This window comes from Mustela erminea, chromosome 9 (genome assembly GCF_009829155.1).
Source record: "Mustela erminea isolate mMusErm1 chromosome 9, mMusErm1.Pri, whole genome shotgun sequence".
In the NCBI taxonomy this organism is placed as follows: domain Eukaryota; kingdom Metazoa; phylum Chordata; class Mammalia; order Carnivora; family Mustelidae; genus Mustela; species Mustela erminea.
Window position 1 is genome coordinate 80354986 of NC_045622.1, and position 24000 is coordinate 80378985.

General features: G+C 33.6%; 1 protein-coding gene across 2 annotated transcripts in view; it reads right to left on the reverse strand.

Moving 5' to 3' along the window:
• KIF18A (kinesin family member 18A) overlaps window positions 1-24000 on the reverse strand; it is an 81657-nt gene that overhangs the window by 20494 nt on the left and 37163 nt on the right. For both annotated transcript variants that reach the window (XM_032356435.1, XM_032356436.1), the window contains 2 exons: window positions 23401-23522; window positions 18152-18396 (listed from right to left, as the gene is read on the reverse strand). In XM_032356435.1, the coding sequence (XP_032212326.1) occupies window positions 18152-18396; window positions 23401-23522 (367 nt within the window). The remainder of the gene's footprint in view (window positions 1-18151; window positions 18397-23400; window positions 23523-24000) is intronic.

Consider the following 24000-nt stretch of genomic DNA (forward strand, 5'->3'; position numbering starts at 1 on the left):
ATTTATTTGACAGAGATCACAGGTAGGTAGAGAGGCTGGCAGAGAGAGAGAGAGAGAGAGAGAGAGAGAAGCAGGCTCCCTGCCGAGCAGAGAGCCCGATGTGGGACTCGATCCCAGGATCCTGAGATCATGACCTGAGCCGAAGGCAGCGGCTTAACCCACTGAGCCACCCAGGCGCCCCAAAACAGGATTTTAAAAGTAATGAGAGACAGGGCTACTGAAAGATATAGAAGAGCTTCTCTTCTAAACCTTGCAGCAAGTTTTGTTTAAAGAATCCAATCCTAGTTTTTGTAATACTTATCCATTAATAGTTTACGAAACATCTTAAAATATTTATATGATGCTTTAAGGCATCTTATATACAACTGAAAATGTGCATTTCAGGATAAAGTGGTTAGTGTTCTATTCATCTGTTCTTGCATTATGGCTAGAGATTCCCGCTTCAAAAAGTTTGTTTACTGTAAGTCCATAGAGAGACTTAAAAAGGAAGTCAGATAGAAACATTTTGTTGAGACTGCCAAGTTTTAGAAGCCTTTCAAAAGACTTTTATGTATTAAAACCACTTTTAAAATGAACTCCAAATGAAAGCACTGAAGTTGTAGATTAGATGGAAAAAAAATACAATTTTCATCTGTGATTGTCCAGATTCGAACACAATATCACCTGGATTATAATTTACATACATTAATATTTGTGTAGTTTGTACAGTATTATACAGAATAAAGTATGCTCTTAATATAAGCCATGGCTTAAAAATCAAAATAACAACAGTGAAAATCATTATGAAATTGGAATTATTTGCCTGCCCCACTAAATTACATTTGCTAAGTGGTTAAAAGAAATTATGAATAAATATTTGATCCCTGGTTAAGTGGTTAATGAAGAAGTAAAAAAAAATTCAGAAGTAAACTAATTAATCTCCCACTTGCTATCTCTCCCCCAAACTTTTGGGATTTTAAGGAATATGATCAACTATGGCAGTATAATAAAAGCAATAAGCTGAATATTTTGATTTTGGTAATAATATATATAGAATAGTCTCATAAAAAAGTATATGCAAAAGACATTAGAGAACTGAATGGCTGTATGTGAAGAGAAACATCTAAAAATATATTTATTGGCTGTATTGTCCTTTAAGTTATTTAAGTTCACCTGTGAGCACAATCTAGTCTCCTTCATTATTTCTATCTTTTAAATGTTTCATTTCTCCAAGAAGCCTATTCCACAGATTTTGTTGAGGAATCTGAAACATTTCCAGTAGAAAGCAAAAACAGAGTGTTCTCATATCTATGTTTCATAAAGGAGTTTTAAGAAATGTCAGCATGCTTTTAAATAAAAATTTTTTAAATAATATTTATGGGGCACCTGGGTGGCTCAGTTTGTTAAGCATCTGACTCTTGATTTCAGCTTAGGTCTTGATCTTGGGTTGTGAGATCAATACCCACATTGGGTTCTATGCTCAGAAAGGAGTCTTCTCAGGATTCTCTCTCTCCTGTTGCCTCTCCCCTTGTTAGCACCCTCTTTTGCTCTCTAAAACAAATAAAATCTTAAAAAGTTTTTAAAAATAATATTTATATTTTATTATAAAAATTTCCTTAAGGAGGTCCTATGATTAAATGTTACATATATTAATATATGCTTAAGTATGTTTTATATATATATATATATATATATATATATATATATGAATGATATGCCACGTCTTACCTGATCCTGCTAATATGCCAGGTATATTTAAGATAGTGATGTATTATATGTTCTATAATATTACACAATAATATTTTAATAATTAGCACATAGTAGTTCTATAATAATATATAATAATAAGCTATAATAATGCTTAACATGATAATTACATATTATATAAATACCCTGATACATTAGCAGATCAGGAAAGAGGAAATGAGCTAAATCTTCATCAATCAGAATGAGAAGAAGTAAAAATCTAAACAGATGAATCGATAAAATAGCAGTTTAAGCATACTGTTTAGAAATATTAGGTAAATTGGAGAAGCTGGTTATAAGTCATCTGGCATGAATTTCAGTGAACAATAGAAGAAATACATATATGCCAATTTTCCTAAAGGTAGTTCCAAGAATGCTGGCATATTTTTTTTTTTTTTTAAGATTTTTTATTTATTTTCAGAGAGTGACAGAGCATGTGTGTACTTGAGCAAGGGGTAGGGGCAGAGTGAGAGGGAAAGAGAGATTTTTCAAGCAGACTCCCTGCTGAGTGCAGAGCCCGATGGAGGGCTTGATCCCAGGACCCTGAAGATCATGACTTGAGTCAAAGAGCTGGTCACCCAGATGGCCAACAGACACATGAAAAAGTGCTCCATATCACTCGGCATCAGGGAAATACAAATCAAAACCACAATGAGATATCACCTCACACCAGTCAGAATGGCTAAAATTAACAAGTCAGGAAATGACAGATGCTGGTGAGGATGCGGAGAAAGGGGAACCCTCCTACACTGTTGGTGGGAATGCAAGCTGGTGCACCCACTCTGGAAAACAGCATGGAGGTTCCTCAAAATGTTGAAAATAGAACTACCCTATGACCCAACAATTGCACTACTGGGTATTTACCCTAAAGAGACAAATGTAGTGATCCAAAGGGGCACGTGCACCCGAATGTTTATAGCAGCAATGTCTACAATAGCCAAACTATGGAAAGAACCTAGATGTCCATCCACAGATGAATGGATAAAGAAGATGTGGTATATATACACAATGGAATACTATGCAGCCATCAAAAGAAATGAAATCTTGCCATTTGCGACGACGTGGATGGAACTAGAGGGTATCATGTTTAGTGAAATAAGTCAATTGGAGAAAGACAATTATCATATGATCTCCCTGATATGAGGAAGTGGAGATGCAAAATGGGGAGTTAAGGGGGTAGGAGAAGAATAAATGAAACAAGATGGGATTGGGAGGGAGACAAACCATAAGTGACTCTTAATCTCACAAAACAAATTAAGGGTCGCTGGGGGGAGGGGGGTTGGGAGAAGGGGAGTGGGGTTATGGACATTGGGGAGGGTATGTGCTATGGTGAGTGCTGTGAAGTGTGAAAACCTGGCGATTCACAGACCTGTACCCCTGGGGATAAAAATATATGTTTATAAAAAAGAAATAAAAATAAATATTAAAAAAAAAAGAGCTGGTCACTTAACCGACTGAGCTACCCAAGTACATGGTACATTTTTACTTTTGATTATTACTATTATTTTTTATCATAAGAAATGTCCTTAAATAAATGAATTATTAGTGTAAACCAAATGCCTATTATAAAGGAAAAGTAATTGAAAACTTAAACATTTCCTAGTAGCAAAAAATGAAAGAACCAAGTAAAATAAACCCTTACTTAAACTGTGATATTCCTGTGTCACAGACATCACATAGTTTAGCAATCTATATTGTCTAACTCAATTTCCACTCTAACATGGTGGTCCTTATTCCCAATTAACTACAAAGCACCGGGAAAGTCACAGTTAGGATCATCTCACAAAGAACCAGCACTGAGTATTAGATTATCTTATGTTTATTTAAACTATCTTATTTTATAATTGTTATTCACAGCAAGAAAGTCACATGCTCAAAGTCATAATATCAATCATAATTGTTGTTGACAGAACTGAAGTCTCTTACTGAAGAGACACAAGTCAGGAAAAGAAAATAAGATATACAAAGTAATGAAGAATTAAAAATATAAAATTTCCTCCACAGATCCAAAAATAAGAATAGAGGAAATACACAATTTCATCACCCGCAAACTGAGATTCTATCTTCTGACTGCTACCATCAGAAAAATATTAAGTGTGAATGAAATATAAGCATTTTTATAATTTAAAATTGGGTTACATAGAAATTAAAAATCACCAAGAATAAAAGAAAAAATATTATACATGGCAAAGGGTTAGAGCTCTTGTATATGTGTCTGTCTGTGTAGATATGGGTGTGCGTGTGGTTGGTTATCTATCCATCTATCTATCGAAAAAGAATTCTTATAAGATAAGTAAGAGAAAAATAAAGCAAAGGAAATGAACAGGTACTTAATTCAGAATGAACTACAACTGGACAAAAGTACACTAAAAATACTCATGTTCATTATCCATGTATAGTGGTACACTATAGTTATTATAGTTCCGGAGACTAACTTAACAGTGCATATCAAACACTTTGAAAAAGTATATAACCTTTGATCCAGCTATTCTACCTTTTAGGGGCTTAGCCTGAGGACATAATTAAGACAAGTTGTGAAATACAGAGACATTTAGTGGAGTGTTGTTTATAACAGCAAAAAAAATGAAAACAAACTAAATGTTCATTAGTAGGGGATTAGGTAAATATACAACTATTAAAAATGATTTATTTTCATATTTGAGAGGAAAATGTATGTATAAGAAGTGGTTCAGTGAGGAAAAAGCTGGTTATCAATTGTATAATGGATCTCAATATTTTAAAAACAACCTATAGGGCGCCTGGGTGGCTCAGTGGGTTGAGCCGCTGCCTTCGGCTCAGGTCATGATCTCAGGGTCCTGGGATCGAGTCCCGCATCGGGTTCTCTGCTCCGCGGGGAGCCTGCTTCCTCCTCTCTCTCTCTCTGCCTGCCTCTCTGCCTACTTGTGATCTCTCTGTGTCAAATGAATAAATAAAATCTTTAATAAATAAATAAATAAATAAATAAATAAATAAATAAAAACAACCTATATATGCATGCTTCAGAAAAATGTCCAACAACTATTAGAACAAAATATTAATAGAAATGAATGAAAGATATCTTATTTCCTTTGGCAGGACTTTTTTTCAAATTAAAATAAATGAGCATTTAATGCTAAGATAATAAAAAGGCTAAAATATTAGTGAAAGGAGCAATAAAATTGAAAATGAATTACTGAAAACACAGTTTCTGACTGCCTATGAAGTTATAGTTTGTTGGAAAGAGGGAAGGTGAGGTGTGGTAATTACTTTAACAGTCAAATACAAAAATACAGTGGAAATGCAAGGGTATATGCAGGCCAAGGAAAGAGGACTCAGGAAAGGTAAGGTTCATAAAGAAGGTAGTTTCTGACTTGGACTCTCAGTGAAGATAAGGATTTTAATAGGCTAGGATGTGGGATGGAGCAAGGGAAGCAGTATTCAAGAGTGAGGGAAAAGCTAGGAAAGTATAGAGGCAAGAAACAGAAACATGTTTAAGAGGATGTTTGGGACACCAAGTGCTGCAGAAAAGTACGTCTGCAGCTTGGCATTGGACTGGGAAAGCAGTCTGCACTTTATTAGGAAGATGATTTTCATGTGAAGAGTAGACTGTAGATGGGAGAAACAAGAGAAATAGAAACTAGTTTAGATATTACTATAATTATTCATTTTTTACATCAAAATCTCTCAAAGTGTTTTTACATAAATTGAATTAAGAAATATCATTCTATCCCGTCTTTAGCTGCTTTAAATGAATCTCTAAAACATAACTATGAACTGGCAATTTTCATGCAGTTTCTTATGTACAAAGGGTCTATATTTATTTTTTATTTATAACTTTTTGAAATATTCCACAGAGGGTTCCTTTAAATAAAGGGACTAGATAATTTATCACTAATGAGTTAAAAATCCCTCTCTTAAAAAATGGGCAGGCCTTCTGGGGTCATCTTTTGATGTGCCATATCATGTGTCCTGAATGATTTTACCCAGAGGAACTAATTTATCAAAAGCTTAAGACCGCAAACGTTAAAAGATTTACAGAGCTACACGTTAGTGTAAAAAGCAGAATGCAGTATTTAGCAAACATGAGTCACAGGCTGCAAAGCAGGGTTCATGACAGGGAGACAGTGATGAATGGGATTAGATCTAATTGAGGCTTGGTACAAAATGATGGCAAGGACTTTTCTTTTGCTAGCACTCACGTTAATATGTATGTGAGGAGGTATTTTGGGAAACTATGCAAAATTAAAATTAGTTGGCGAAGTTCTAAAGTGAGATCAAATATTAATATATGCATTTCAATAAACACTTCTAGGCTACAAATGATTGATACAATTACTGTACTAATCATAAATCTGGATTCCTTTTAACAGCCTTATGACTCATGGAATTCAGTTGCAAATGATACAGGTGAAAGAATTTTAAACTATTTAAAAGATATGTAACCTTAAGGTTCTACTGATTAACCAAATAATAAACATTTTATAATGCATTCATATGACACTACTGTGGTTACTGTAGTATTAATGCTTGTTCAGTTAATTTACAGCTATTTACAAATATTACAAAGAGAGACTACATTTTCCCATGTAATAAAAGATTGTCACAGGGGCGCCTGGGTGGCTCAGTGGGTTGGGCCACTGCCTTCGGCTTGGGTCATGATCTCAGGGTGCTGGGATCGAGTCCCGCATCGGGCTCTCTGCTCAGCAGGGAGCCTGCTTCCTCCTCTCTCTCTCTGCCTGCCTCTCGGCCTGCTTGTGATCTCTCTCTGTCAAATAAATAAATAAAATCTTTAAAAAAAAAAAAAAAAAAAAGATTGTCACAGTCCTGGGGCACCTGGGTGGTTCAGTTGGTTAAGCATCTGTCTTCAGCTCAGGTCATGATCCCAGGGTCCTGGGATTGAGCCCCACGTCGGGCTCCCTGCTCAGCGGAGATTGCTTCTCCCTTTCCCTCTGCCTGCTGTTCTACCTGCTTGTGCTCACTCTCTTTCCCCATCAAATAAATAAATAAAATCTTAAAAAAAAAAAAGATTGTCACAGTCCTTTAAATTAATTCAACGCTCTGAGTAATAAATCACCCATAACCTTTTGATACTTCATGTTGTAGCAGACACCATGCTTCCACTCAATCTGATTTTCCTAGTATTCATGTTTATTTAAGATGGGGGGAAAAACAATGCAAAGAACCTTTTAATTTGTATGAATATTTGCAGTTACCAATGAGTAACTGAACACTGTTTTGTTTACAGGGAGAATAAGGGCCAAAAGAAATGTATTTAGGGCTACAAACATGACGGTAATGATTAAATTTTATTGCCAAATGGGAAACAACATGGAAGATTTAGTTTATAATATTTTTGCTGCTTCATATTTATTATATGAGGAATTCATGTAGACATTCCTGTTTTTTAAATGACATTTCCTTCTACTCAAGTAATTTTAGGGGAAACAAATTTACATTGGAACTATATTCAATCATAGTATCTCTACAACATAAAAGACGTTGGTTCTACTAGTATCTTTTCTTTTATTGTACTTTAAGATAAAAACCACTAACATGAGGTATAAAATTTAAGAAAAGGAAAGGTTAGAGACAGAAATATTACTAAATGTGAGTTTCCAGATGGATAATGAGGAAATCTTGACTTTTCATTTAATGTCAGAAATTTTATCAGTTCCATAAATAAACCTTGCTGCCAGCACCCCCATCCTGCATGGCACTCAGTGAATGCACTTTCTGTTTTCCAGACCTAAAATAGGTACATGTTTTACTCCAAGTAAATAGACATTTAGTTTGGAGGCAAAGATTTCAAGTCAAATAACTATCTATTTCAAAATCAAGTATTGACATGAGTAAAGTATTAAAATGAACAAAATTTAAAAAGTTAGTTTCTGTGGACTCTGAGAAACAAACTGAGGGTTTTGGAGGGGGGAGGTGTGGCGGGGGTCGGGTGAGCCTGGTGGTGGGTACTAAGGAGGGCACATACTGCATGGAGCACTGGGTGTGGCATATAAACAATGAATTTTGGAACACTGAAAAAAAATGGAACAATACAGACTTATTAATATAAGGAAAGTTAACATAATCCATATAACAAAAAATATAAAATATAAAATCCTTATAGGGATTTAACATATATTTAATATATAGAAATATAAAATTCTTAAAGGGATTTAATAACAAATGTACAAAATATATATAAAGTTGTAAAAACTTTGCTGAGAAACATATAAGAAAATATGAATAAGAGAAACTATTTTAGAGTGAAAAGATTTGATAGTGAAAAAATATGGAGACAAAATTTATAAATTTTTAAAAAGATTTTATTTCCTAAGAATTGAAAAAGTTGTGCTAACATTCACTTCTTAGTCAGGGATAGCCAAAAACATTTTAAAGACAAAGAATAACATGGGTTGCCTGGCTGATTCAGCTGGTAGAATGTGACTCTTGATCTCAGGGTTGTGAGTTCAAGCCCCATATTGGGCATGGAGTCTACTTTAAACAAAATAAAACAAAACAACCCCAAAGAATAATGAAGGGGGACTAGCACCACTTTCTATCAAAAGAAACTATCAAGTATCAGCTATGAAAATAATTACTAGTTCTAGGACAGACAAGCTAAAGAATAGGGTAGAAATCTAATAGAATTATTTGCCTATTTACTGTATTTAAAACAAAGGTACTATAAGGATGGACCGTCAATGTGTTACACAAGAATATAAGGCTCTCTGAAAAAATTTTGATTCTTGCATGTTTTCTTACATTAAAATAAATTAGGAGAAAATAAAAGTAAAAAAAAAATTTAAAATTTTAAAAGATAAAAAGATAAAAAGGCCTTCTGAGGAATTATTCCAAAGGCAGAGAGAAAAAAATAATGAAGTTACTATATGACATAAAAGTTTAAAAAATTCATTATTAAAAAGAACATCTCAAAGATAAGCGTGAATGATAAACTTGAAGAAAAGATTTGCAGCATGCATCTTAGAGGAAAGAGTTAATATCCTTTGATGATCTCATCCAGTCCTATGGCTTTAAATATCATCTAAATGTTAACAGCTCTCAAATTTATATTTTAGTTTAGACTTTTCTTCTGAACTCCAGATTCTTATATCTAATTGCTTACATGATATCGTCACTTGGGTGTATCTTAGACAAATTTAAATGCCCCAATTGAACTTTTTAGTTTTCTGCCACCTTCACCCTACAAATCTGCTCTACTTGAAGTCTTCCCTATCTCTTTTAAGGTGACTTGCTTCTGTCAGTTGCTAAATTCAAAAATCTCAAGAGTCATCCTTGACTTTTTCTTTCCCTCACATCCCAAATCCAATTGGTGATAAAATCCTGCTAGTTCTACCTTTAAGACATATTACAATCTGACTATTTTTCACCAACCCCGTTGCTACCAACCTGTTCTGAGCTATCACAATCTTTTACCTGGGTTATGGCAGTAGTCTCCCATTTCCACCCTTGCAATACTATAATCTACTCTCAACATGCCAGACAGAAGGATCTTGAAAACATGATGGAGGTATGTTACTTCTTTCCACTGATCATGCCATATAGCTCCTGATTTGTTCAGAGCTAAAGTCCAAGTCCTTGTAATAACCTACAAGGCTTTACTTGATCTGCCTTCCTCTCCTTGATCTTTGTAATCTCATCACTCTCTACTATCTTTCCCTTCTTTTTGTTACCAATTATATGTCCTTCTAGCCATTCCATGAATATGCTAGCCTGTGTTAGGGATCTACATTACTTGTTCTACCTGAAAACGAGTCTTCTCCCATATATACGTGTGGCTAACTTTGTGAGCATCTTCACATTTTATCAGTGAAGCGTACACTAACCATGCTATTTAAAGTAGCAATCTCTTTCCCATCCCATTCCTGACCTCTTCATTTCTTTGCCTACAGCATGTACAACCTTCTAAGATTCGATTTAATTTACTTATTATATTTATTGTCTTTCTTCCAGCACTAGAATGTGTACTCCAAGAAGGTAAAAAGGGTTGTTTTGTACTTTGATGTATCCTTAGCTTCAGATAAGTATTTGGCACATAGTAGAAATTCAATGAATATTGTTGAATGAATAAATATCCATATCCTAAGCTCTTATAAATATGTGACAAATTTTACAAAAGAGGACTATGCCAGAAAAATGTTCAAATGATTGCTAGATAATTCACAGAAAAGAAAATAGATCCTTAAATTGATGAAAAAAAAATTCAGCTATATTAGTGAACAAAGGAAAAATGGAAAGAAAATAATATTTATGACTGAGATTAGTAGAGAATCAATAACAAACTTGCAAAGACAAAAGAGGGAGAGAGAACCGCAGATTGAAAAAGATTACAGATATATCAACCAGTGACAAGGTATGGGCCCTGTTTGTATGCTGATGGAAGAAGTTAAAAAGAAATCATTTATGAGACAGTGGGGGAAATATAAACACTGATTAAGTAGATATTAATTGACATTAGATATGAAAAAGACATCCTGGTTTCTTTTAGAGACACTAAGATGAAAATGGAAGATATATATTCTATCTGAGATTTCCTTCAAAATAATACATTACAGATATAGATAGGGTGCAGAAAAGCAGATCGTGTTCTTAAGACTACCCATGAGATAATTCCTAAAATTAGGTGATGGGTTCATGGGTTCATTACAGGATTCCTTGTACTTCTGTGTATGTTTGAAAATAATTTTCTAAAAATTAAAAAGTGAAGACAGTTTAACATCAAAATCTGGTAAAACTAAAAGGAGAAAGGATCTCATTTTCTTACATTGATGATGGGAGTTAAAATTGGTATAATCACATGGGGAAGGGAGGTAGAAGTTACTAAGCAATATATATCATAAACTTTAAAAGAATGTGCTTATTGCTTGAGTTAGAAATTTTACTTCTAGGAATTTATCATAGGGGTAACTAGACATGAGCACCAAGATAAAGATGTTATTTATTCATCTGACAGACAGAGATCACAAGTAGGCAGAGAGACAGGCAGAAAGAGAAGGGGAAGCAGGCTCCCTGCTGAGCAGAGAGCCCGATTCGGGGCTCGATCCCAGGACTCTGGGATCATGACCTGAGCTGAAGGCAGAAGCTTTAACCCACTGAGCCACCCAGGCACCCCACAGCACCAAGATAAATATACATACTTCCTTACTGCAATACTACTTATAATAATAAAATTTATTAAACCTAAATGCTTAGCAGAGTCCAGATTAGATTAATTATGGTTAATCTCATCAGACTTTTAAAAGTACAGTATGCACACATTCTAAATATAAAGATTGCTCAGGGCACCTGGGTGGCTCAGTGGGTTAAGCTTCTGCCTTTAGCTCACGTCATGATCTCAGGGTCCCAGGATTGAGCCCCACATCGAGCTCTCTGCTCCGCAGGGAGCCTGCTTCCCCCTCTCTCTCTGCCTGCCTCTCTGCCTACTTATGATTTCTCTCTGTCCAATAAATAAATAAAATCTTTAAAAAAAAAAGATTGCTGCTGATCTTTAAATACTCTTTAAAGGTCTTTTTTGCACCAGAAAAACAAACAACAAACAAACAAACAAACAAACAGAAGAACTGAATTCAAAACTGAAATACCACCCACACAGCATTTAGTATTTTTGAAATTTAACCAAAACAAAAAAGAAATTTGACAACAAAATCACTTTTTACTTGTTTATGAGAGTACAGGAAAGAAGTCAGTGACACACATGTAAGCTTATTTGAATGAGACACATTTGATTCACGTTTTGCTTAATAAGTTGAATCTCTTCAATTTTACTTCTTATATTTATTAAGACTACTATGGATAATATAATTTTAGCAATATATGATATCTGTGTATTGCTTCATATTTTTAGAAATACAAACAAATTTCACTATTTGTGCCTTTTTAATGAATTATTTCAGTATTTTAAGACTAAGAAAAATAAATATTTATAAGTTGACTCACTTTATAGCCCATGCTCCTTCCCCACTATTCATCTTTGGCTCTCTATTCATAGTGATTACAACATAACATAATTTCTTGGAATAAATAAGACACACCAAGCAAATAGTTAATCTATGAAATGTGAACAAAATATTAAACAAAAAAACAAGAACAAAACATACTAAAAACAAAACTCACCTTCTGATACACTTTTAAAAGGAAATATATATTTATAAAATATAATATGACTTTAACAGTTTTTCCTTTTAAAAGTGTTATGAAAAGGAATTAGGAGCCAAATAAATGTTTCGCTGTTGACACATATAGTCTATGCAATTATACTGCAAGTGAAATATGAATTTTTAAATAAGTAATAATGACCATCAGGTGGTCAGTATTTCTCGATCTTGGTGTTAAAACCCTATTTCCTCTCCAACATCTTGAATACATTACAAAGAAAAAAATCAAGGCCCAAAAGGTATGAGAGAATCTGAAAATAATCTTAAGTTTTCAAAGATCTCAACTAGCTTAGTTCTAATGACAATAATGCTTTATTAAAGAAAAAGAAGATATAAGTATATATCTTCAGCTTCCCAGTTATTTTAATATAAAAATGGAACAAAGGAAATTTAATAGTAGAGGAGTAGGTAATTCAGACCAATCTCCACTGAAGGCAACAAAAAAGTCCAGGCAAAATATAAAAAAATATATGCTTGAAGTCACAGAAGAGCTGATGAAACTGTGAAGAATTATAGGCAAGTATCAAGAGAAAGTTAGGAAGCTCTAGAAGGTAATCTCTGCATTACAGTTATTTTCCCTGTGAAGATTTTTTGCTGATCCTGAAGGGAGTCTGAAAAGCTTAGGAACATTGAGAATCTGGTAGAACTGGGGTGTGAAACAGGAAGTTAGGGCCCACTAAACAAAGTTCTTCATAAACCCTCCTTGCTTTGAGTTAGAAACCTAAACAGCTTACACTCTAGAGGGTAAAACAACATAGGCAGGCCCTAGCAGAAGTTGCAGTGTAGTTTCAAATGATCGCAATCCTTGAAACTGGACTACAGTGATTCTAGATTGTTAATGCCACCAGGAACTGAGAAGAAGCAAATGCAAAAAATCCTCTCTGAAAGAAGACTTTATTATCAGAAGTCTTGAAGTATTTCTATAAATAATTCTGCAAATACATATCTAATACATAAAAATTAGTATGCCTTCAAGAAAATGAGGCCATGTGAACGAAAACCAGCAGAAAGAGATAAGAGAAACATACGCAGAGTGCTCCAGACCTGGAAACCTCAGACAGTCTTTTTTTTTTTTTTTTTAAACCTCAGACAGTCTTTAAAATAATTACACCTATTGTGTTCAGTGCGAATTTTTGCCAAGAAATGGAAACCATAAAAAAAGAGAATCAAACAGAAATTCTAGAACTGTAATATAACAAATTAAGAACTTGATGATTTAAGAAATATTTGACATAGCTGCAAAGAGAAAGTAAACTAAAGAATGTGTGAAAAGAAATTTCCAGAGAGACAAGAAACAAAGAAAAGAAGGAGAGAGTAAAAGAAGTCACGGATAAGACAAGGAGAAAGAACTGTGCAATATAATCAGAGTCCCAGAGGTAGAGGAGAGAACAAAAATAGCAGAAGCAATATTTAAAGATATAATGGTTAAGAACTTCACAAAACTAATGAAAGATAATCCAGACACAAATTCTGAAAGTTCTGACCCAAATAAGAGAAGTAAAAAAAAATTACATAGGCACAATATAGCAAAACTACTAAAACTCAAAGACAAAGAGAAAATATTTTAGGAAGTCAGAGGTAAAGTTACACTCAAGGGAGCAATACTTAGAATGACAGCTTACTTCAACTACAATAAGAAAGACATATAAGATAATGAAATAGTATCTTCAAAGTGCTAAAGAAAAGGAAGAATACTAAACTGTAATTCTATACCCAGCAAAAAAGTCTTCAAGAAAGAAAGTAAAATAAATACAGCTTCAGACATATAAAAAGTAAGAGTATCCATCATCAGCATATCTACTGTAAAGGAAATGCAAAAAGATTCTTTAGATGAAAAAAATTATCTTGGATGGAGATGCAGAGATGCTGAAAAAAATGGAGAAGAACAAAAAATATAAATGTGAATATTCACTGTACAAACATCAATAAAACCCATTTTATGGCTTTAATATATAGAGAAAAATAAAATATATCATAACAGTGGTATGTCAGGGAAAGCGTTAACTCAGGTAAAAATTTTTAAGTTTCCAGCACTGTCTGAGGGTAAAAGTTAACATAGTTACTTTGATAAACTTTGATAAAGCAAAGGATTTTGATAAAGGACTTTGATAAAGCAAGGATTCAGAATGTTACTCTAAGGGTAACAATTTAAAGAATATAAAAACAGTTTATAGCCTTCTAAGCTCAGAGGTGAAAAAAATGGAATATCCCTCTGTCACTCTAAAACAAAGTTAAAAAGGAAAAGAATATGGAATAAGCAGGACAATTAGAAAGCAAATCACAAGACAGCAGATTCAAAACCAGTATCAATACATTCATCAAGTAGAAAAAGAATACTTTAAATGATAAAGACTGATTAACAGAACAAAAAGCAAAATCCAGTTATGTGATGTTTATGAGATGCCTTTGAAATACATGATTATAGGTTTCAGTGAAGGAATCAGAAAAAAGATGAACCATGAAAACATGAGCCAAAGAAAAGTGGGATAGCTATACTAATATTAAAGTAAACTTAAGGCTAAGAAAAGTGACTGGATTAAGTATATTTTATAAGAAAAGGAAGATGTAAGAATTCTGAAATATACAGATGTAATAATATAATTTCAATGTATGAGAACCAAAAATTGACAGTACTATGTCACATTACATGGCAAAAGGGATTTTGCAGATGTGGGCTCAATCTAATCAAATGAACCCTTAAAAGCAGAGACTTTTCTCTAATTTTAGGCAGAAGAAATGAAGCAGAAGGGAGGATGAGAGAGATCCAGAGCATGAGAATGAGCTGTCCTGCCTTTGTTGGCTAGAAGATGAAATGAGGGCAATGTTCCAGGGAACACTGGAGACCTCTAAAAAAACTGAGAAGGACCACTGGGGTCCTTCAGCCCCACAGCTGCGTAGAATTGAATTCTGCTAACAACCAGAATGAGCTTAGAAGCACATTCTTCCTCCAGAACCTCCAGATAAGAGATCCAACTGGCTGACATCTTTATTTGGCCTTGTGAAAGTCTAAGTGGAATAACCATTTGAGCCTGCTATAACTCTGGCCTACAGAGCTCTGAGATAATAAATCAGTGTTATTTTAAGTTGATATGTTTGTGTTAATTTGTTAGCATGGGATAGAAAACTGATACAAAATAGAAAAATCCCACGTAATAGAGGGAATTTTTAATAGGTCTCCTCAGTGTATGATAGAACATGAATTAAAAAAGTCTGTAAGAAGAAGATTTAAAGAACACAACCAATTTGGCCTTATATAGAATACTGTAATAAATGACTACAAAATATACATTTTTTATAAGCACACTTGAAACATATACACCAGCCTACTATGTGCTAGGAATAAAGTGAGTCTACATACTAGGCAATTTCTCTGAATATAATTCAATAAAGCTATAAATAAACAAAAAATAGAATGGAATTTGCCATAGCTTCTTGATATTAAGAATAAAAAAAAAAACTGATGGAGGCATCAGTGAATACTATTATGCTGGAAATAAAAAAAAAAAAAAAAAAAAAGAATAAAAAAAAAACTAAAAAAAAAAATCAAAACTAACAGTTTTATGAAACTATTCTCATTGGATGCCTACATGACACTTAAAAGTATGATTCTCATTTTAAGTATTTCTCCAAACCTGAATTCAGATGGAAATTTGCTCAATACAAAAGTATAATTTTATATAAAAACTGATTAGAAAAAAAAGATATGCTCCATGGGTCAAAGAAGAAATTACAACAGAAGTCAGAAAATATTTTGAACTAAATAATAATCTAAAATACTATGTATCAAAACTTGTGAAATGAAGCTAAAGCTGTGTTTAGAGGGAAACCTAGGGACATTATTGCATAAATTCGAAAGGTCAGGTGAAAGCTAATGAGCAAACATCTTTATCAGTTAAATGGACAGAGCAGCATAAACCTATTAAAAGTAGACAGAAAGATAAAATAGAAATAAAGATAAAAAAATACAAGGGGCACTTGGGTGGCTCAGGTTCCCATCCTGCCATAGAGCCTACCAGCATTGGGCTCTCTGCTCAGCGGGGAGTCTGCTTCTCCCTCTCCCTCTGCTTGTGCTCTCTCTGTCTCACTTGCTCACTCTCTCTGTCTCAAATAAATAAATAAAAATCTTAAAAAAAAAAGAGATACAATTAAATAGAAAACAAAATCTACAATGAAACAGGAAACATCGAAAGGAAAAAGCAACAAAGCAAGTATTTGACAGTTGACAAGGGATCATACTAAAAGAAATTACATCAAATACACAGATCTACAGAGATTTGCCTTATCTTCCTCTTAAAATCTATAGACATAGTATTTGTGATAGAAAAAAGCAATAGCTGCTAACATCAGAAACTGAGTAACTGGGGCTCCTGGGTGCCTCAGTCAGTGGTTAAGCTGTCTGCCTTTGCCTTAGGTCATAAGGGCCCTGGGATGGAGCCCTGTGTTGCATCAAGCTCCCTGCTCAGTGGGAAGCCTGCTTCTACCTCCCCTACTCCCCCTGCTTCTTTTTTTTTTTTTTTTTTTTTAAAGATTTTATTTATTTATTTGACAGAGAGAAATCACAAGTAGATGGAGAGGCAGGCAGAGAGAGAGAGGGAAGCAGGCTCCCTGCTGAGCAGAGAGCCCGATGCGGGCCTCGATCCCAGGACCCTGAGATCATGACCTGAGCCGAAGGCAGCGGCTTAACCCACTGAGCCACCCAGGCGCCCCTCCCCCTGCTTCTTGTGTTCCCCCTCTTGCTGTGTCTCTCTGTCAAATTAAAAAAAAAAAAAAAAGAAACAGTAATTTTTGGAAGTGGAAATCACATGGATCAGATGAACAGAAAAGCTAGAAGAGAAAATCAGGACCCCAGCTATGATATATACGAGAAATGCTTTTTTCATATCCGTAAACTCAGAAAAAAGGAATGTGAACAGACTATGAGGTAATTACCAATGACAATCAGTTTAACTGACCAATTGATTGTGATGTTGTAGGGTAAATTAAAGCTCTCTAAACAAAATGGAGACCTCCTACTAACAACATTGGAAACAAGTTTCCAAATAAAGGAATAAGCCTTTGGAAGATCTAGACATCCAGTTAGACAGAAAAGTTTAGAGGTGAAGGAGTAGAGCAGGAGGCAGTTTTAACCAGAAGGAAAACTCTAAAGCACAACAAATAAACTCCACCAAGTCAAATAAGTAAAGAGGATGCCTCCGAGAAGATGAAGTAATGTCACTAGAAATAGGAGAGCAGCAAAGTTAAAAAGAATATACACTAGTTCAGTGTTGCTGCTATTATTTTGGGTTAAAGTAAAGATGAGAGAGGTATCTTATGCACATTTGGCATAAAGAAAATTTTGGACTTTGACAGATTAATTTTTAAACATATTTTTGTCCTGTATTCCAAAAAATCAGTCTCTAGGAATCTGGTATACATGCACAAATATGAAAACAAGCATGCTTTCTAATGCTCTGTTCACCAACAGAACAATGGTTAAATAAAGTATGGAACGTCTGCTGTCTGGATTCTCACAAATATTAAAAAAAAAATAAGGTAGATTCTTCATGTATATACCCTAACAATAAAATAAATAAACTAATAACAAATAAAAAAGTTGTACATCAACATATATAATGTGCTAGCTTTCATGAGAAACCCAATAAAAAAGCTAGAGTTAGATTATGTAATACAAATATTACACACACACACATAACAAAGTTAACCAAACTGCTAAATTTATTTATTTCTGAGACAGGACACAAGATTGGGTTCTAAGGAAAGTCGAAGAAGGCATTCTACTTCTACATGTAATTCTACATTGTCTGAATTTATTTTAATCAACATCGTATGTTAGTTTTGCAATTAAAATGTCCCATGCACACTTTTATGACAGGAGAGATAACAAGTGATATGGCAACAAAATATAGCTTATTCTAGGTTAGTTGATTTTAAGAATAGATTATTATTATTATGTATTATAGAATATAGTAATTATAATCTTTAATCCTTAATTGAGGTTAAATTTTAAAGAAGGATGGAGGTAAAATTATTCCATCAAAAATGGGTAAAATAATTTAAAGATTTTATTGCTAGTTATTTAGAGCATCAAGTATACTTGCTCTTAAACTTCTGAAAGATAGTGATTAACAAAATTATTCTAAAACTAATTTTCCCCTTAATTCTCACAAAACAGCCAAACCTATTTAAAAAATTCATGGTTCTGTAGATTGATACATAAAGGAGGCTAATCTTTAGGAATAACCTTATAATTTCCTTAATACAAGAAAAGCTGTACTTACAACAAGGAGCAGCAGATTGAACTGGTGGTCCCAGTTGTGGAAAGGTCATAAGAACAGAAATCTCTGGTAGATCATGTTGCTTTATAGTATGTTCTGTAGTTTGGTCAGCCCAAACCACCACTTTTTTCCTCTCTACCAAATGTTCAATTTCTTTGAAGTCAGACTCAAAAGCAGCATTTGAAAGGCCAGCTTCTTTTAATGCACAATACTGTTTTCTTAGGGCTGGAAGTAAAGCATTCAATACTCTATATAAAGAAGGTCACAAGAAAAGAGAGATAAATATTATATTTTAAATATAGTATTATAGTTTTACATAACATCCAAAGTATTAGCAGATCATTAGAATGACATGCTGTACATGTTTTCTTTAGAATGCCTCAACATACTCTCACTACATTAAGAATAGAGTGAAAAAATTCTGGATGGGAATTATAAGCATCAGGTCATATTCTCAGCTAGTCTTCATTTGCCTCCATCTGACCTTGGATAATACACAAACTGAGGATTCTCCTCTATAACTTGGGGTACAACTAGATAGTCACTGCTTACACCAGGAGACTACTGTGAGAACTAATGAGTTAAATACATATAAAAGGTTTTTGTAAAACATAATGTGATTTATAAAACAAAGATACTACTGTTACTGATACTAAGTACCATGGAATTAAAATGAAAAATGAAAAAATACACTCTTCAATGATGAGATTCATTTCAGGTATGTAATATTTCAAAAGAACCACAGTTAACTTTCCTTGAGGTTAGCTCTTCATGAGTTAAAGCAATGGTTGTCAAAGCCATTCAAAGGAGTTCTAGAAGGAAGAGCTGTGGACAAGGATGGTGGGTAAAGGGAATTGATGGGGCACAGGTTTCCTGGCTCTGATTCAAAATCTTTTCTATTGCTATCAGTCAGAGCAGTATTGAATGTATCTTTTTATGTATTAGTCCTCCATGTAAACATTCACTGAAGAAATGCTGCAGTTCAACAGTTACAAATTTATACACTCAGTCAATGGTTCTTAAGTTTTATATCAAGGAAGATGTCAAACATCTTGACCTTGAAATACTTCAGTCCTGGTTGTTTCAGTTGACTCAGAACATCCAGGAGAATAGAATCATTTCAAGTATGGGTAGGGCAGTGGGAAAAGGATAATTTTCTCAAGGAAGGAAGGAAGGAAGCAAGGAAATAGTTGCTTTATTATCCCAGAGTCTTAAATATTTAGATAGTAGTACAAATAAATAGTCTGTGACATTTTTCTTTTTGTTGAAGGTAGGGAGTACTCCCTTTAAGCCAAGGAGGCAACAACTATAGGGAAAAGTCATTAAGCATAAAGTCAATTTAAAAAAAAGGTTATTTATTGAGCACCTATACGAATCATGTGCTGTCCAGAGGAGAGAACAAAGAAATTTTAACAAAGAACTTTTTTGTCTTTCTAGAAGTCTCTCTCTTCCCAAGGCTTACTCTACATTTCTTCATACTTCATAGGTACAAAACGATTATCTCATTGTTCTGATTTGCATTATCTTGATTAGTAATATTGAGTATCTTCTCATATATCTGTTGGCTCTCTGTATGTCTTCTTTGGAAAAATGTCTACTTAGATTTTCTGCCCATTTCCAATCAGATTGTTTCCTTTTTTGCTATTGAGTTGTATGTTCTTTATATATTTTGGATATTAACCCCTTATTAGAGATGATTTGCAAATTTTGTGTCCCTTTGAAAGGTTGTCTTTTTATTTTGTTGATGGTTTCTTTTGCTGTGCAGAAGCTTTTTAGTTTGATGTTAATTTAACTTATGTTTGCTTTTGTTTCTTTTGCTTTTGTTGTAAATCCAAAATATCATCTCCAAGTCTGATGTCAAAGAACTTACTGTCTACGTTTTCTTCTAGGAGGTTTATGATTTCAGGTCTTATGTTCAAGACTTTAATTCATTTTGGGCTAATTTTTAGGTATGGTGCAAGATAGTGGTCACAGTTTCATTTCTTTGCATGTAGCTGTCCGATTTTCCTAATATCATTTATTGAAGAGACTGTCCTTTCCCCATTGTATATTCTTGGTTCCTCTGCCATAAATTGACCATATACATGTGGGTTTATTTTGTGCTCTCTATTCTGCTCTATTAAGCTATGTGCTTTCTTTCTTTTTTTTAAGATTTTATTTATTTATTTGACAGAGATTACAAGTAAGCAGAGAGGCTGGTGGGGGTGGGTAGGGGGGGAAAGCATAAGCAGGGAGCCTGATGTGGGGCTTGATCCCAGGACGCTGGGACCTGAGCCGAAGGCAGAGGCTTTAACCCACTGAGCCACCCAGGCGCCCCTGCTTTTTGTTTCTTTTTTTTTTTTTTTTTTATAAGATTTTATTTATTCATTTGACACAGAGAGATCACCAGTAGGCAGAGAGGCAGGCAGAGAGAGAGAGAGGAGGAAGCAGGCTCTGCGCGGAGCAGAGAACCCGATGCGGGACTCGATCCCAGGACCCTGAGATCATGACCTGAGCCGAAGGCAGCGGCTTAACCCACTGAGCCACCCAGGCGCCCTGTTTCTTAATAATAGTGCAGTTTCTTTTTGTTTTAAGTTTCTATTTAAATTCTAATTAATCAACATACAGTATACTCTGTGCTTGTTTTTAAGCTAATACCATACTGTGTTGATTATTATAGCTTTGTAATATAGTTAGAAGGAAATAAATCAGACAGGAATTGTGACACCTCCGTGTTCTTCTTTCTTGAGATTCCTTTGGTTATTTGGTGTCTTCTGCAGTGCTATACAGATTTTAGAATTTTTGTTCTTCTTTTTTTTTTTTTTAATTTATTTGACAGAGAGAGATCACAAGTAGGCAGAGAGGCAGGCAGAGAGAGAGAGAGAGAGAGGAGGAAGCAGGCTCCCTGCTGATGCGGGACTCAATCCCAGGACCCTGAGATCATGACCTGAGCCAAAGGCAGCGGTTTAACCCACTGAGCCACCCAGGCGCTCCTAGAATTTTTGTTCTATTTCTGTGAAAAATGCCATTGGAATAATATTACTCTATTAAATCCACAGATTGCTTTGGACAATATGGACATTTGAACATTAATTCTTCTAATCCATGAACACAGAATATATTTTCACTTATTTGTGTCTTCTTCAATTTCTTTCATCAATGTCTTATAGTTTTCAGTGTATTGGTCTTTCATTTCCTCAATTAAATTTATTCCTAGGTATCTATTATTATTTATGCAACTGTCAATAGGATTGCTTTCTTAATTTTTCTGACAGTTATTAGTATATAGAATATACTAATATTCTATATAGGTAATATATATGTATATATACGTGTGTGTATATATATATAAAAAACCCTGAAGACCACCAAAACTACTAGAACTGATCAATGAAGTAAGTAAAATCACAGGATACAAAATCAATATATATACATATATATCAATATATATACATATATATACATATATATGTGTGTGTGTATATGTATGTGTGTGTGTATATATATATATGTATATACATATATATATATATATATAGTGTCATGTCACTTGCAAATAATAAGTTCTAGGTCTTTTTTCCAGCTTGTATGCCTTTTCTTTTCCGTTTTTTTTTCTTTTCTTTTTTTTTGTTCATGTCTAATTGCTTTGGTTAGGACCTTTTTTGTCTTTTCTTTTTTTTTGATTTTACATAGAAGTGAAATCCATATTTTATGTTTTTGATGACACATTTTAGATTTTTTTATCTTGCATATCCATTAATTATTGTAAAGTTATTTTTTACTACTTTTCTTTTAACTTTCATATTAGCTTTACTAGTAATTCATCTTTTACCTTTACTATATATTAACTTTTACCAGTGAGATTTATACCTTCAGGTTTTCTTATTACCTAATAGCACCCTTTCTTTTCAGCTTAAAGAAGTCTCCTAATATTTCTCATAAGGCCAGTTTTATGAGCCCCTTTAGCTTTTGCTTGTCTGGAAAATTCTTTATCTCTTCCTCTCAATTCTGGACAAGTGTGCTGGGTAGAGATTCTTGGTTAGAAATTTTTTTCTTTCAGCATTTTAAAGGTATATTATATCACTTTTTGCCTCTGCTGTACAAGATCAGGCTATGATAGTTCATCACCTTTATTTTTTTTTTTTGTCATTTAATTCTTATAAAATCTTTTAAAGAAAGTATTATAACCTATTTTAGCACTTAAGAAAACTAAGGTTAAGTGAGGTTAAATAATTTATGCATGGTCATACTGCTAATATAAAATAGAATGCAAGACCAACTCCAAAACTCATACTCTTTCTACTATAGTATAGTACCTCTGTTTATAATGTTTTGGCTCAGCATTTTGCTAAATCAGTAAGAGTTAGTCAGAATCTTTTTGCCCATTTGAAACTAAAATTTACCTTAAATGTATTAATCTATTTGTCTGATATAGTAATGAGTTTCTTTGATACTTTAACTCTTGCCAGTGGCTTGAGTGTTAGTAAATGAATATTCATGGTCTGTTCTAGGTAGAGATCTAGAAAGCTTAAGATTAGGTTGAGCTTTTAACCACAGAAGAATATCTCCCTAAATTTTTCCTTTCCTTTTCCTCTTTCTAAAGTAACTATCCTAATGTGACTTCTTTTACATCAGAAGTATGGAAAATTAATTACTAGTTATTTGAGAATACTAGAACTGCAGTAAAATTTTATACTAGCAGAAAACCCTTAGATAAATATATTTTTCATTTTATAGAGCATGAAAGTGACAACTAAAGAGTTGACTGACATATCCCAGGTAACAAAAATAAAGATCGTTATACTTTATTTTTTTTTAACATTATGTTTCAAAAGATGTTACTATGAGCTAGTAGAGCATGAGAGCTACTATAGCATCACATAAAAATTGAGACAGTTGAAGTTAAAAAATATACACTTTTAGTAACTTCATTTTATTGACAAAAATCATTCTGGAATTATAAATACTTTAAAAACTGCCACTTAAAAAATTAGCTGTTATAATAGTAATTGCTTCTAATAATAAATTTTTAGAGAAAAATGCTTTCAAAACTATAGAATACTAAAAATATTAGTTGGAAGAGAAGACACACATATTTTATACTTTCTCAATGTTTTCTAACTCTGTATACTTTCTGACACTGGTAAACACTTAAAAGTAATTTATCCTATACCAAAAAAAATTTTCTGGCAGTGGAAAACAACTTCTATGTTTCAGGTTCCTCAGGTCTGTAAGTATTAAAATTTATAGAATAGATAAATCCATGCACTTACGCCTCAGTTTGCCTGTGTTGTTGTTCTTGAAGACAAGCTAGATCCACCATATGTTTAATTTGTGCTTTCAAATCTTTGTTCTGGAGGTGCAAATGGTGACAATGAAGATCTTTGTTGAGCTCCTGGGGAAAACAATGCAAACTATACCTCAGATTCCTTTAAGAATGTTAAAATTAAGTAATTTTCAACAAAAAATATTTTATATTGGTGCTAATAGTTTTATTTTTTTATATACAAAAGGATAATATTTAGGAATGATCTAAGAAATAAACATCCTGGTATAAGTGGTCTCTAACTTACAAGCAAGGAAAATTTTAAGTTTCTCAGAAATTAATGTTAGGAACTTAGAACAAATTTTATTATGATGATAGTTTCTTGGTCTATCCAACTTCTTGATAAAGCTGTGAAGATATGAATATGACCAGGTTTTGCTTTACTGTCATTTCTTCAGGGCTTTTCCTGAGCATTATATTTAAAGATGGATACTCTGCACTTCCAACAGTCTCTGCCACAGTATCAATCAGTAACAATTTCATTTATCTGTTTAGTTTCTCTGTCTACTTATAATGTAGGGTTCACAACCAGGACAGTGGGTACATC